Source organism: Cariama cristata, unplaced genomic scaffold, assembly GCF_000690535.1.
Source record: "Cariama cristata isolate BGI_N322 unplaced genomic scaffold, ASM69053v1 scaffold12824, whole genome shotgun sequence".
NCBI lineage: Eukaryota > Metazoa > Chordata > Aves > Cariamiformes > Cariamidae > Cariama > Cariama cristata.
In genome coordinates this window covers 16344-32487 of record NW_009612406.1, presented here as the reverse complement: position 1 = coordinate 32487, position 16144 = coordinate 16344, and the positions used below count along the sequence as shown (strand labels likewise).

At 51.2% G+C, this 16144-nt stretch overlaps 1 protein-coding gene across 1 annotated transcript in view; it reads left to right on the top strand.

The window, feature by feature from the left end:
• Positions 1-10434: 10434 nt before the first annotated feature.
• Positions 10435-16144, top strand: part of LOC104160493 (kin of IRRE-like protein 3) — a gene marked incomplete at its 3' end in the record, with an annotated part of 17985 nt that continues 12275 nt past the window's right edge. Inside the window, exons 1-4 of the mRNA XM_009698621.1 lie at positions 10435-10538; positions 10595-10743; positions 11156-11283; positions 13955-14081. Coding sequence (XP_009696923.1) covers positions 10435-10538; positions 10595-10743; positions 11156-11283; positions 13955-14081 — 508 coding nt within the window. The remainder of the gene's footprint in view (positions 10539-10594; positions 10744-11155; positions 11284-13954; positions 14082-16144) is intronic.

The window sequence follows — 16144 nt, the reverse complement described above, 5'->3', positions numbered from 1 at the left end:
TTCACTTCTTGATTCCCTCTTTGCTCCTTTATTGCAGTTTTCAAGGGCTAGAGGGGGGTTTAAATGGAGGACGAGGTTGTTAGCATCTACATCTCTCCCCGTCGCCGTCTCTGCTCCGGTAAACCAGTGGTGATTTGGTGATTGCAGTCGGCATTGTTTACTGTTCATTTGACAAATTCCCCAAGCAGCGTCCTTGGAAATGTCTCTGCTTAAAAGAGTCGTCAGAATAGCTACAAAATGAAGGCCAACACGCACGGCGTGAGTATGAGAAAACCCAGTGGACGCTGGCATCCCAAAATAGACCCATTGGGTCCCACTCGCCCCCCAGGAACTCAGTTCCCGGTGATTTCCCCAGTACACATGGCCGGTAACTTGGACACCGGCAATCAGAGGGCTCATCCTGCCATATGTAGGCTGTTGGCACATGAATCCGCTGCTGAGCTTGGGCAAATGTCGCACAGGCTTGCTCAGCTGGGAAATCAGGCTGGGTTCGTTGGGAAAGAGCAAATCTAGGAGAAAGCGAGGGAAAAGTTGGCACAAGCTGAGCTGGGGCAGTCTCTAGCCAGAAAGCCTTTCCTCAGCAAATCTGGATGACTTTGGGAGCTGCGGCAAGGACGTGCTGTACATCCTGAGCCTCCTCTCCGCCTGGCATGAAGTTGTCTTGGCATGCTGGCTTGGTATAGACGGCACCTAACCTTGCAAAGCCCATCCCAGAAAGACCCAGAAGGTGATTCTGGTCTCATCCAGCATCAAATCATGGAGTAACTCTGTTAACTTCAAGTCTTGAAGTTATCCTTGGGTTTCTGTTCCTATGCAAAGTCTCTGGAAACCGTTGGCAAATATTAGAGCAAAGGAAAAACGCAAGCGGTTGTCTCTGGATTAGAAGGCTGTTTGTCTGTAAAGCATCATACTCAGCTCTGCTTTGCTATTGAAGTGTATAATTAAGGAATTAATGGCTTTTACTTTTGGAGACTTTTTTTTTTTTTTTTTTGAAATGCTGTTTCTTGCTGTTTTATACAAAAGTCGATAGATAATCGCAAAGCTCTTACGGGTCGATCTGTTGCACCAGTATGCAGCCACGTTTAATTATTTTCTCATGACATGGCTGAGAAAAGCGGGGTTGTTACCAGGGTGGTCTAAGGGGATTCAAAAGGCTTGGCCAAGGACAGTGACTTGACCCTAAGTTTGGGGATGGATGGATGATTGGATTGATGGGTGGATGAATTTCATACTGACAAGATGAACGGATCTTTTGATGAACTTGCAACTTTATTCTACTTCACCTCTACGTTGCCTGTATATTTGCTTTAGCACAACAGGAACGTGTTTCTGGATATGTCATTTATTATTCCTCCTTATGAATTGCCAGATCCCCAAGTTACTCGCAGTTCAACCAGCGGGAGCCCATGTTGCATTACACAGCAATCGCTGCCCTTGGCATCTTCTGCAAGAAGATTCCCGCATAATTAGGACTCAACCCGTCTTCACCCGGGGTGCACGCCTCTTAGCACAGTTGCCTCCGTTGATAATCCTAACTTGAATCATTTGATCTAGATGCAATTCAGTCCTGAATAATTAACTGTTCTGGCATGACCGGCTAAAGAACCTGCCAGAGCAAGAGCTGTACCTCACACCGACCTGAGGACGTGCCAAAATTCAGACAGACAGAGCCTAAAAAGGGAATTTGAACGGTGGGATGGCAACAGCAGCTGTCGTGGGGAAGGAAGGGCTTTAGGGGAACTCAGTGAGTTTGCTCAGAGCTGGGGCTGGAAAATCAGAGGGAGCTGGCTCAGGCTGGTGAGCATGGCCTGGCTGTTTGGCACGTCCAAGGTTGGCCACCCTCCTTGAAGAGTTAATATAACCCTGTCCCGAGGTCTGGCTCCTCTCTCCGTGCTAGCGAGAGATCAACCTGGTGGGTGCTGAAGCCCTCTCACACTACTGAGATCAAACCACAAAGCCCTTGAAAACTTCCCAAAATCAAGCCCAAGTCAAAACCTCAGAGGAGCTTTAGGAGTCAGCTGAGAAAGAGAAAACCCTTTGAAAGCCCCAGCCACCCGACAGCTCTCTGGTCACGCATGAATCCCGTGCGAAGGAAGGCAGAAGCCATTCCTGCCCGCTGTGACCATCATTTCTGCCCTGAAGCATGCCGATTTGGTAGTTTCAGGGATCCAAACACATGGTCCCAGCCCAGCGCCGGCTTTGAGATCCCCCCGGCAGCAGATTTCTTATGCTGATGAAGAACTGGGATTTTCTGTCTCCGTTTACCACTGTTTGCTTTTTTTCCTGCAAACCCCAAAGGAATTGCACGTCAAGGGGTAGAGCTGCAAAAGCCACAAGTGCGGGTGTTGGGTTTTAGGTGAAAAATAAGAGCTGTAGTAGAGGGAAAGGCAAGTTTGAACAGCTTCACAGCACAGATTCACTTTGCGCTAGGCAGGAGGATAAACACGGCGGAGAATTAGCGCTTCGACATGCCAGCATCCCTAAATCTGGCTAAAGAAATTCTGTTACGGGGGTGGAGTGGGGTAGGAAGACCCCGGAAAGGACTAATCCCGTTAAACGATTTGAGGAAACACAAACCACGTGATGAAATTGGATTACCCGATCCACGCACGAAATAATAGTTAAGCTATTAGTCATGTCTTTTGTGTGGCGGGATAAGTCAAGACGATGTAGGCAGGAGAAATGAAATGCAGCATCGCTGCTGAAGGGGTGAAATCTCCTCGGGTGAGGTGATGCCTCCAAGCTCATCCAGGACTAAGGGGTGACTCACATCCCCAATATTTCTCCAGGATAAGCCGTTTTGGCAGCTGGCTGTCATAGACTGCTTCTTCAGACCCGTCTGAATGGTTTTAAACTTTCTCTGCGCCTAGAAAAAACAGGAACTTAGCGTTAGTAATTTACCTTGGGGAAAAAAAGTACAATTTTGATATGATGCCATAGCTCTGGGGCCAAGGATGTAAGGAAGGGAGAGGAGTGATTTCAAAAGAGGGTGGACTTGTGAAAGGAGAAGGGCAGAAAAGCATCCGTCGTGGCAAGAGAAGTCCCGAAACAGAGATTAATGAGGGCAGGATTGGTGCACAGCCCTCTCGTGTGAGGGGGTGGAGCAGGAGGGGGGATTTTAAAACAGCGGGATTAAAAGAGCGCCAGATCTAAAGCGTCTGCATTTTGTTTTGATCTGTCAAGAAAACAGCTCGATTTGCAGAAGGAATCACCCAGCCCCTAAAGTTTTGTGCTTTTCCTTTGAAATAGTAATAGCTTTCCCATCAACGCATCTCCGGTTTCCTTCCAGGGGGGATGAGAATCCTTACCAGCCCTTTGTGCAGGGCAGGAGCTGGGGGGCACGGGGGGGCTGTGCTTCCGCCAACACCTCCCCGTAATCCTCTACAGTCTGCTCCGCAGCATTGCGAATATCGGCGACCCAAGCACGTGGTCCAGCGTGGGATGCACGTGCACCGGGCAGGTATTATTTCTCACCGTCCTCCAGCCAAGCCACCCATGGGTTCCATGGCCACCTTGCATCCCTGGCACGGACAAGAGACCAACCCTGGTCGTGCCGGGTCCTGGGGCTGCGGTGTGTAGCGTTAAACCGTTGATTATCTGCACGGCTCATCAGCCGCCTTTAACTATTTGTAACGGTTGATCGGTCAAGTCATGGACAGGTTAACAGCTTTGTTTACTTCTTCCTCTCCGCCTCTGCAGCCAATTTGTTCTGATCACCGTGCTAAGCGAAAGGCTATTTTCATTGTTTTCTCACCAAAAATGAACCGCGGCTTGTACAGGCTGTACCGGTGACATGGCTTTAATTGTGCCATCTGGGAGAGAGAAACCTTCTCACCCCGGTTCTTCCAGGCTCCCGCGCCATAGGCAGCACAGACCTGAGCCTGGGTTGTTCCTGCCCATCTCTGCTCCAGTACTCCAACGTTCTCCGGGGAGCTGGACTCCCTTTGCACATCTTCAGACGTGATTTGGGGAGCCCTAAGTAGCCCCTCACTGATTTTTCCTACCCATGGGACCTGCTGATGGCAAAGAGGAGATGCAAAACCCATGCATCGGAGACGGGCACCTCCCTTAAAGACTGCAGTCTGATGAGCAATCAGGAGCATTGCCAGCCTCCCGGCTTGGCAGGAGGGGGAACGCCAAAGCTGAGATTAGATGGGAAATCAAGCCAGAGTTTTCTCCTGCACAGCAAGGTGTTATTATTATCATCAAAGCCCCAGAGTGTTTAAAAACAATCAAACCCCAGTAGCTGCAACCGGTGTGTCACAGCGAGCGCAATCAGACACCAGACGTGTCCTTGTCAGGGATTCAAGTCTGAACTCTGGCAATTCGGGAAAAGGTTGCAATCTTTCTCACCCTTTATTTGTTTCTGAAGAAAAGGCACATGAGAAAAAAAAATAGGCAGGGGAGAGGAGCAAAGTTGTCATCTCCGCTCCGAGGTGCAGCATCTCCGCCATTAGGACCTGGGGTTCACTTTGCAGTGGAGCCAAGATGCCCACGTCGGGGACGGAGAGGTTTGGGAAGAGACCGTCGCTGCAGCAACCGTGCGTGGATAGAGGTTTGTTGGGATGGGAGCTGGAAGTTTGGAAGCCTTTCCTTGAGTATGGTGGGTACCATCGTTTTTGCTCCCCTAACCCGCATACTCAAGGACCGGCCAGCCATCAGTGAGGATGCTGGGCGCTTTACTCAGGGCTCTGCCCTCCTGAACTTGATTAAACCCCAAGCTGGAAGGCCCGGCCGTGTAATTTAGATGACGGAGAGATTACCTATCGCCTGCGCCGGCTAATAAATGAACTGGCTGCATCAGCACGGAGGGAGGACGACAGACGTGCAGCTGAGGAACCGCACAGGGCCCACCCGTCTTCATTAGGGAGGGAGCAGGCAGGAGAAGAGGAATAACCCCATAGATCACCATTATGGAAATTTACTCTTAATAAAGAAATAATTTGCGAGATGCATCACGCCGGAGCCGTGCAGGGAAGGTAGCGTGACACTGCTCGGGCTGTATTGCTCGCTCAATCATTTCTCACAAGACTGTCACTCACGGGAGATGCTCTGCAGACGCGGAGCTGCCAGCACGAGCCATCCGCTGTCCTTGCCCGTCCTGGACCTTCGAGGGATGCCAGCACATCATCCGTGAAACACCATCCTTCTCCATCAGCAGCTCCTTGTGGAGGATGCTAGGGTGAGGAGGGCAGCGGAGGGATGCAGGATGGTGCCACAACATCCCGCTGGCAGCCGTCACGCATGGGGACAGCTCTCGTTTGAGGAGGAGAGGGGACTACCACATTACGGCACTAGGAATTGAAGGTACCGCTGGCAATAAAGCAACAAAACCCATTCTCTGAGCAATTGGTAGCAATTAATAGCCATTCCCAAGAATGAAATGTTAATTAATTCATTCCCTGAGCCATGCATTTATTTAAGGTATTTGTGGGTGTTCTTGCTACTTTTATTAAGCAATTAAAATGCGTCCAAGAAAATATTTATCTCTTTTAAGTCATTCTTAGTAAACACAATTTATATGGCAAGCAACTACTTTATTTTGCATTGTTAATTAAAAATTACGATACACTCCACTTCCCTGGGTTATACAGTATCGGAGCAGCCCATCTACCGGGAGGTCTGGTTCAAGGAGCGCGTGTGCTGCTGGCAGCTGCAAAAAAAATCTCCTCCCTAGGAACCTGCAGTATGGATTTAAGTAGTGTTTGATGGGGCATCATAGAGTTTGGAGAGCCCCAGCACCCCTGTGCTGCGGGATGGCTGCTAGGGATGCCCTCCGGTTGTTCCTACGCTACTGGGAGATGCTGGAAAAAGCCGTGGCCTGACGAGGAGCTTTATAAAGAAGAGTATGTACAAGTCCTACAGCCTTCCCAGGGCTGTAAAGTAAATAGCTTGTTCACGCACGCTGTTTGTTGAAGAATTACAAGTCCTTGTACTGCAGGCAGAGGAATTTATTTGTTACGGCGAGCTTGGACAGTGCTCAGGCAGATGAAGTGCTTGCTAGCGATGCTCCTTTATGTACCGACGCTCTATAGGGGATGTTACACTCTCGTTGCGAACGGGGTTAGATCTTCATGGGCTCCACGAGCCTGGAAACCCAGCCAGAAATGGGATCCTTGGGGAAAAGTGATGGAGCTGCTGAGTAAAATACCCCTTGTACAGGAGACCTGGCTGAGCATCTTCCACCGAGGCCCCGGGAGGAAAGACGGGTGCTTCAACTTGGCTTTTGGCAGGTTCCTTAGGAAACCGGAGCAGGTCACTGAAAAAACACTGACATATGAAAACCGAAACAAAGCCAGGGCACTGCTTGTGAGCTAACGTACCCCAAACTGTCCTTTCTTATTTGCTTGCCTGTGCTCTTAGCTGGGAAACGATCGATGGAGCCAGAAAAAATGCTATTTCCCTGGAGAATGTCTCCTTAGAAAAGTCCCCCCCTTCCTCTTATCTTTAAGTGTTAAAAGGACCCAGTACAGTTTGGGGGTTTTTTTCATTCTTTAATCACTGGCTTTTCAGTGCTGTCTGTAATAACCCCTTTGAAGCTTGGATCAAAATATCTGTTTCCTGGTTGAAATTTGTTTTCCTCCATCACCCAGGCTGATTCAATTTCCAGAAGATACTGAATTGAGAGGCACGGGGCACTCCCTCCAGAGAGGCCAGAGGAAAACAAACGCAGGTTAGAAATATGGGAAAGGAAATAACGAAATGAAACTCGGCCCAGAGGGGAAGAAACACCCATCTGGGGAAACAGGTCCTCGGTGAAGAGAAAGGAAGATGAGAAAATATGCAAAGCCCAAGGGGATGAGGGATAGCGGCAGAGAGGATGCGAGGTCTGCCTTGGCCATACGACATGGGAGTGGGGGAAAAAGTGGTGAATTTGGAGCAGGGTCCTCAAAAGGTGCCTGTCAGTGGTAGAGAGAAGGTTGTGAAGGCATCTCACAATGATGATGCTGCTGTCACCCTGTGGGAACCACCCGAGAAGCGCAGGGAGGTTGGGATGGGTCCCATGGCATCCCCTCCGCCGTGCTAACCTTCGGCGTGGAGAGCTCAAGGGAATCACAGGAACAGATTCTTTGGGCAGGATCCCCAAGGACAGACCCTCGCCTTTCTCCTGGGACAGGCTCAGCACCCGGGGATGGGGCGGGGGACACAACGATGGGGTGCTCCCCCTGCACAGATCTGTCCCTACGGCCCCTGAGATATGGTTTGGCTTAGGAAGAAAACCAGCAGTAAAAAAATGACAGGTGAGTTAGCGGCAAAGTCATACGAGGAGAGACTAAAGGAGGTAAATTTATATAGTCTGAAAAAGACCGTAGGCGACACATTTGCGATCTATAAATACCTTCAAGGTAACAATATAAATGAAAGAAGCCCGGGCTCTCGAGGGTGGTAGGACAAGGAGCACTGGCGGGGAGCCAGGCTCGATGTAATAAGGCTGGTGAGACATTAGGAAGAAATCATGAAGAGCGAAAGCGGTGGAGGTGGTGGATGGGGCTGCTGGAGCATCCTCCGCGTCTTCTCGGCTCTGTTTTATTCAGATTCTGTTTATAAATAATTACTGAAAGGTTAATAGGTGAGTAAGACATGTTATGGGCTTGTTAAAAACATGAGTAACTTGCCTTCTGGCCGTCCACGAGCACATCACGGGAAGCTTTACAAGAGGGTTATCAGCTGTCGTTATTAAAAACCAATTTGACATTATAAAAGATCTATACTGCTTGTTCAGCCACATTGATTTAGCAGTGTTAAGCCTTAGAAAACTGGAGCAAGAACCTTGATCTCTGCTGAAGCACGAAAAATTGCTGTTTGTGACACATCTCCGCACTCGGGAAATCCAGTTTTGCGGAAGCGATTGGTTTTGAACAAATACATAAAGCGCCGTGCCACGGTTGTTGGCGTGTGTTTTCCCAAGGCCCTGCAAAGTCAAACAATTCTTGGAAACCTTGCCCTCCATTTTGCTTGCTTTTACAACGTCCATGGGGATCTCACCTGAATTCTGCCCAGCTCAAACCCTCCTCCGGACACTTCTCCATCTGGTTTCCAAGCCCAGGTGCCCTCCGTGTCTCTGCTGGAGCTTCAGGCAGGCTGCGAGGACATGACCCAGGGAGCCCACAAGTCACTTTTATCCTCATCTTGAAACCTCCTTCTCATCCTTTGCAGAGCAGGGAAGGTGATTTTGTGCCAAATAACCAGGAAAGTGCCAGGCAGAAGGGAACCGCTGGATTCCCCCACGAGTTTGGTGCCGCACTCGTCCTGTCCCATTGACTGCTGCAAGGAAATGGCTTCATGTCCCTGGTGCCTCCCTCGAGCACCTGAGCAGCAGAACAAGACCCTTCAGAGGCTGCAAATCTGCTCGTGGCTCGGAGCCTCTATTGGGACAAAGTTGCAAAAGGAGCTTGACGGAGCAGAAAAACTCCTGACAAAAAACACGGAGTATTTCCACGTTCACCAGTTGAAGCTTCCCTGTCCCTCTAGCTTTCTGCCTTCCTTCCTTCCTCACTTTCTTTCATCCAAAATTGTTACTATGTCACTTCAGGCCGTTTTGACCAATAAACCAAACAGGAGGCAATGAGGACCTATCTCTTCTCCACCCCACAACCTCTGCAAAGCTTCAGGGATGAGATATCGGAGCTCTGGCAGATCCCCCCGGGCTCTCTCCTGCCATAGCCCAGGGAGAAAGAGCATCCCCAAGGGACAAGATGCTGCCGCAGCCCTGGCAGATTCTCTCCGTGATGGGCAACGTCGTTCCTGCGGCAGGGAGGGAGCAGATCCCATCAGGAGGCAGGGAAGCGGGATGCTGAGATCAGCCTTGCTGGCCAACCTCTTGCTTGGGTTGCATTTTCCCTCTGGAAGGAGAAAAGCATCACCAAACCGTCGTTGACCATTTAAACCTTTGGAGCAGCACTGGGAAGGTGTCGCTTGTGCTGGTTTTTCTCTCTGAGGAACCTCCCTCATTAACACACAAAGCGCAGCCCTAGAAATAAAAGCGGCATCTCCTGATTAATTATTGAAAGGGGAGGAAGGGAGGGTAGGGAAGCTGAAGTGGCCAGTCAGCATCTGTTAGAGGTGCAAAGATAAATGAAACAAGCGGAGGGCAGATAAGTGCATACAAATCAACTCACGTCTGTACCGCTAATACATCTCGTTCAAAATGCTTGTGTCATCAGGTGGTGGGTGAAGCCTTGCAGGTCAGCTGTCCTGATTCAATTAGGTTCACGTTAGCAGGCGCCGGGGGAATTTGCTCTAGCAGAACCGTCGGAGCGTTTTCCAGCCTGCCGCCGACCGGCTTTTTGCTCTCGCTCCAGCCCCACGGAAGCACTTGGGGAAGCCATCTGTGCCTCCGGACCCTCTCTCTGAGTTCACTGTAGCTCCAGTTCTCTTTGGTTGCCTTTGGGGCAGCGCGAGTTTGGCATTAAAGCAAGGGGAACCCATAGCTGAGCAGGGGAGAGCAGTAAAGACAGGAGCAGGAGACCCGTGGGAGGACCACGAGCAGACACTGTTTGCCTTGAAGGGGACAGCTTCCCCAAAACCACCCCACCGACCCGGCGTGGGAAGCAGTATCCATGGCTCATCCCCCCAACCTCTGATGGAGCAAGTCCAGCTCCCAGTGCCTACGTCTTTCCCCAACCCAAACATCCCAACCCATCCAGTGCAACCAGAGGAGAGCAACAGGGGCAGAGATTCCTCAGGGAAATCCTTTTCCCTTTAATTTACCTATCGGTTGTTTTGGGAGGATTATTTCTTTTTGGTTTTTTGGGGTTTTTTGGTTTTGTTTTTTTTCCCAGGCTGCTGCCTGCGCTTTCTTTCCCTTCCCCCAAAGAGCGGCTGGAGTTTGACGCTGCCTGACAGCATCTCCCTGACAGCATCTCCCGTCTTTCCCACCCGCTCCAGAGTGGCGGGTTGCCAGATGGTGCCCCATTAGGTCACATTTGCTCATTGTTTGGCAAACAGCGGCTTAATTCAAGTGCTGAGTTGACAGCTTGTTCTCCAAGACAATTTGCAAGTTGCAGTGTTGCAAATGCCAGCTTGGCTTTTCAGGGTAATGTTATTTCAGCTGCCTTAAAGGGATAAAGTTCTCTTTGATTGGGGAATAAAAAAAAAAAAAAAGAAGGTGGTGAAAGTGGGGGAAAACTGAAAAGGTTTTTAGAGGTTTTGATGTGGAAGGGCCGGCAGCATTGGTTGGCAAGCGTTGGGCATGGGATTGCTGTGTTTTGGCACCACAGTTCCCCATCAGTGGAGACTCTCTCTGTCTCATCCGTCATGTCATCGAGGTCTTCCACCCAAGCCCCACAATCCTAAGGAATGAGATATATTTCCAGTTAAACAGGTTTGGTTTTATTTTGGGAAGGTTCCAATAGGGATATATGTACACATCGCTTTGGTGTCTTCTCACCAAAACCTGTGGTTGTAATCCCTACCTCCACGGGGATGCGGACGATGCCGAGGACAAGGCAAGGGCAGCAACTGGTGCCCGATGTCCTCCTGCCCCTCAACCCTACAAGCTGTGTGCTCGGCGAGCGCGTGTCCACCATCACACCCGTGTAAACGGAAAGCGACACAAACCAGCACCACGACGATGCTCTTTCTCCTTCAACAGGTGGGCGAAAAAAGGCCAGGTTATAAAGGAAGCATCCGGTGACTTCTACGAAACCATCGTGGACCACACCTTCTTCTTTGAGCCCGTCTCCTGCGAGGTCACCAACGCCCTGGGCAGCACAAACATCAGCAGGACCGTGGACGTCTACTGTAAGTAGTCTGTCAGCTTGAGGCTGGCTTCCCAGGGCTAAGCAGGGTCGGCATAGCTGCTGAAAATTAGCAGGAAGGGGACCCAGCTAGATCCGACTTACCCAGGGTGTCCAGGACTTGCTGGGCTCCCATGCAGCTCAGATTTTGTAAATGTTCTGGTGGTGGGACCCATGATTTCCTCCAGCCTTAGGAGAGCACAGGTCATGGTGGTGGTCCCTGGGGAACTGGTCGTTCTGGGCTTGCAGCACACACCTGTCTCAGGGTCTTCTTTATTTGGGGGTCTTACGTGGCTGTGACACAGAGGTCTGTCAAGACCTAGCACTGCTTCCTCTGACACAGTGACCTCCTTGGTTTGAGGGTTTCTGGTTGACACAGCCCATCACTGAGAGTAACTCTGGTCTCCCCTGTGCAGTTGGGCCCAGGATGGCGACAGAACCACAGTCCCTCCTCGTTGACCTGGGCTCGGACGCCGTCTTCAACTGTGCTTGGACTGGGAACCCATCTCTCACCATTGTCTGGATGAAGCGAGGCTCCGGCGTGGTAAGAATTGCTGCCGAGGCGGTGGGGAATGGCACCTTTGGGACATGAAACACTGCATGAAGCTCCCCATCTGGGAGCAAAGTGGGCTGGCAGCTCCTGGCTGGACAAATGCTGGACCTACAAGGCTCCTCCAAATGGCAGGGACAGCGTGGCATTGCAGAGCAGTGATCTCCAGGCTGCAGGTCCGCAAGGCTGCGGTGAGTGTCCCCAGTTAGTCCAGAGAAGTGCATGAAGCAGTAAAGGTTTTATTGCCTCTGTAATATTTTGGATGAAAGCATGTGTGAATCCACGAGGCATGTGGATGGCAGGTTGGAAAGTCAGGCCTGGAGTTCCGTTTGGGAGAGGCAAAGGGAAAACCAGACAGCTGAAAATCAATGCCATCGCTGCCGCAGAGGAGTGGAGGGAGCGGGTCGTCTGACCCTGCCCCATCAAGTCCTAGCAAAGCCACCTTCCACAGCACAGGCAGCTCTCGCCCTCGGGAGATGTTTGCAAAGGAGTCCTAACAGAAGGAGAGTTGATTCCCGTGATGATGGACGTAAGGGTTGAACAGAGGCCAGAGCATCACTTAACCTCTCACTGATGGGTCGCGCTTCTTCAAATGGCCTGTGTGTGGTCCTTTCTGGGACGGTCCTTTCTGGCCTCCAGACCTATGAGTTCACATCCTAACGCCTTCACCCCAGCTCTCCTCTGTTGAGGGCTAGAGCCTGCTCAAGTTCGGGGAGTCTGGATCTGGCCCAGCAAACTTCTGCACATCTCTTTTGTCCTGAAAAGCGTAAGGAGCTTTGCAACTGTTAATCACGGCTCAGTCAGTCCAGGGAGGCACGAGATACTCTGATCCCCTCTTTACAGACAGGAGGGCTGAGCAAAGCCACGTTAAGAAGCTAAAGGAGGGCTGAGACGTGAGACTCATCCGGTAGACGCACGCGGGTTTGGGTTTGAAAGGTGTTTTTCGGCTTCATCTGGGAAGATGCGTCCTGAAGTCGATGAGGCAACGCTGACTTAGGCAGCTCAAGACTCGGTATTATCAGAGAGCTGGACTCGCACGGGAGCTAGATGAATGAGTGGGTCTCCTTACCTCCGCTCCCCAGGCACAGACTGAGGAGGGGTGCGGACATTGAGGCGTTAACTGCTGGGGTATTTTTTCCAAACCATAATGACCTCAACGAAGACCAATCTCCTGGGAAGTAATTACAGACTTGGGAGAGCTGATGGCTCAAATCAGCTAAGGAATCCCAGTGGGTCAATAATCCCTGGGTGGTTTCCCATCCCGCAGCTGCGGTTGTTGTTTCTCTGGGTTATTATCATTACAGGCAACGTTCTCACACTGTAGACTGCCATTTCATTTTCTCAAGGCCACTGATGTGTGCAGGGCGGCTGAAAGGAGCCGTGCACAGCAAGGACGAGGGCTTCCCGACCCTCGCGGTCCTGCCCCAGCCGCGCGTCAGGGCTTGCCTTCGCTACCCGGCAGCAGGCAGGCAGAGCAGCCTTCTCCTTTTTTATTTGGCTCCATCTAGGTGGCTTGTACTGGCTCGAAGCATCTCAGGGCTCGAGATAGACCCACTGACCAGTTTAACCCAGTAGAGATGCTTGTGCTGGTCAGCAGAGCCACCTCCATCTTTCCGGAGGGATGCTGGCAGGGGATGCTGCTTTGTAAAGCCATCAGCACCCAGCCGTCGCAGTGGGATGTGGGATCAGGGCTGATTTTTTGCCCAGCCAGGTTGGGGTCCAAGAAGATTGCCTTCTTTCCTCCTACTTTCTCAGAAGGAAACATCATCCCGGAAGGAAATCAGAGACCAAAGAGAGGGTGACGCCGTGTAAGCACAGGCATTTGAAGGGATATCTTTGTAATCGATGCTAAAACAGTGGGTTTAAAAGGGATCTGAAACTCTATGACTCTGCCTCATGCCCAGTTAGCGGTGAGACCCCCATCTGTTTTCTACAGGGAGACCCAGATCCATGTCCAGCTACTGCTCAGGGCTTTGCATGAGCACTAATGCCCGGAGCCATCGGCTGTGGGAGCAGCAATCAGCAAAGGCGGGGGCTCACCAAGCAAATGGGTGCTGGAAGGAGGCGAGGTGATGGGCTGGCCCAGCCTGCCAAATCCTGGAGGAGAGAGGCAAGGGCAACCGGGAGGAACTAGCCCCCAGGCACACATTTCCAGCACGGAAACGCATTGCTCCAAAAGCTGCTATTTGTTTTAGCCCTGCCTCGTGTTTTTTAAATACCGCCAGTGCCGGGATTTTGCTGACAGCTTCAGCCAGATCCCTCTGCTTCAGCAATTTTTCAAGGTTTAATAAAGCTGCTAATTGCAGTGCCGGGGCAGGAGGGCAGCGTGGCTGATAGCCTATAGGTCTATAGGGAGGCCTTACCAAAAGCAGCTGAGATTTCCCTGGCTATTCAGACCCGATTCCCAGGGGTCTGCCAGCTCTCCAAGTTGGTCTCCCACCAGTTTTGGGTTTGAAATCCCCAAGTCAATCCCGGCAGCCTCCCCTGCACCTGCAAAGGTGGAAATGCCAACATGGAGCGTGGTTGTCTCAACGACTTCCATGCCACCTAAGACTTTGGGTTCATCCACTTCATCTTTTCTGGGCTGCCCAGGAGCTTGTAACTCACATTTTTTGTTCTACTTTGCATCACTCCTACCTGAAAGCAACCCCTTCCTCTCTTCTAGGTCTTGAGCAACGAGAACAAGCTGACCCTGAAGTCCGTCCGCCAGGAAGACGCTGGGAAATACGTGTGCCGAGCCGTGGTCCCGCGGGTCGGTGCCGGGGAACGGGAGGTGACGCTCACCGTCAATGGTACTTCTTGCTTTCCTGTTGCTATTCCGTCCTGCCGTCTCATTGCTTTGTTCCTGTTGCTCTGACATCTCACGTTGCCGAATTATCCCCTCGGATATTTCCTTTCAGGGCAAATCCCACCCACAGTTGGATCAGGGAGGGTCCAGCCCTTCAGGCAATACGAGTAAATGGGATTTTGCATTCATTCGCCTGGAGATGCATGGGTTAAAGAAAAAAAAAAAAAAAAAAAAAACCAAAAACACCAACACTATCTAAGACCCGCTTGGTTCCTTATTATCAACAGGGGTTTATTGAGTAGTTGGGAGCTGGCATCTTTAAATCTTTAATAGATTTATCTTGCAAAACCCTTGCAAGGTCAGAGAGCACTGTTGTCTCTGTTGTACAGCCAGAGAGCTGGGAATTGAGCCTGGATCCGAGACCAGCAGCCTAATCACTCTCTCAGAGCCCACGTGAGGATACCTGTGAGAGGCAACAGTGCTGTATAGCTCCTCCATGGCTGCTTAGGGCTCACCCAGCACCGTGTCAGGATGTGACCCAGACCCACACCCAAGCTCAGGAGCTGGGAAGCACTCCAGAGCCCTGGAGTTTAATGATGACCTGGCCAGGACCCCACAGCAGCTGATAACAAATTTCAGCCTAAATATGGAAGGGAAAAAGCCAGGCAGGCTGCAAATGGTATAAATAGAATATGAATTTTGTATCATCTCCTCTCACCTGCATGACAAACTGGCAGGCTTCAGTCCCTGCTCACTGTCACAAATTGAAGAAAATAAGCGGGGAAGCAGCGCAGGCGGCGGCCAACTAATTTTAAATGCCGATAATGCAGATGGGTAGATGCCCCATCCCTGGGAACATCCAAGGTCACGTTGGTTGGGGCTCTGAACAACCTGATCGGGTTGAAGATGTCCCTCCTCATTGCAGGAGGGTTGGACCAGATGACCTTTAAAGGTCCCTTCCAACCCAAACTATTCTATGATTCTCTAATGCTAGAAAGGGAAGCCAAGGGCAACGCAGCAGGGGACTGAAAACCAACCACTCTCTTGACTTCGACTCAGCTCCTCGGCGCCTGCCTGCTCCTTCCCCGGCGACTGCTGGGTTTTAATTACAATTCAACTAGCTCGCGGAAAACAAAGCAACAAATTAGCACAAACAAAAACCCTGCTCCTTTCCTGACACCTACCAGGCAGGCGAATGCAGAGAAAAGCTCTCGGCAGGCTCGGGGTCGTTTGGAGAGCGCGGCGTGGAAAAGCTGCTCTCGAGAGCTTTGCAGCTTACGCCGCCCCTGAGCTTTTCGCCTTGCAGAGCTGACGGGGGAGCAAATGAAATCCATGCTCCAAGGTTCACTGCTCAACTTTGAGCATTTCCTGGGAGCTGACTGCCTGCAGCATCCCATCCCGCTAGGATGTGCTGCTGGGGGGGATGCTCCGTTGCTGGGGTTTGGTGCAACCCCAAGGTGACAACGTTGGAAGACACCATCACAGATGTTGGACCCTACACCAAGGGAGAATCTCATGTCTCCAGGTCGAGATAGTCTCCTGGCCCTCCAAGCTAGGAGAACCAAGGTGGGGAAGCCCCAGAGCAGCGTCCCCAGGTCTGACATCCACCAAGCACCGGGGCTTGGCAGCCCGTCCTGCCCCTGGAGCAGCTCTCTGGGAGCCGGGCACGGTGTGTTTAATCCAGCTAATGAATTCTGCTGAAAGTCTTTTCTGCTGTAATCTCAGAGGGAAGTTGAACACCTCATATCTTCAAGTGATTTTAAATCCAGAGGGTGATACAATTGTCTTGGTATTACCAGGTGTCTTTCTTCTTGAGCTGGGATTCGTCACAGTAAAATTAGGCAATTAGAAGTGTCTGTTCTGGGCTAGCTGCATAGACTCTGATCGGTGCACGAAGGGGCTGATCCATCCCACTGAAAGCACAGAAACTCCCACTGAGGGATCTTCATCTGACCCAGCCTGAGCCTCCAATCCCACCTGTAGCAGCCCATCCGCTCTCAAAACAGTCAGAAATCATGGCAGCGCGATGCTGGGGTGGGAAAGCATCCTCCTGCCCTCGCTGCAACC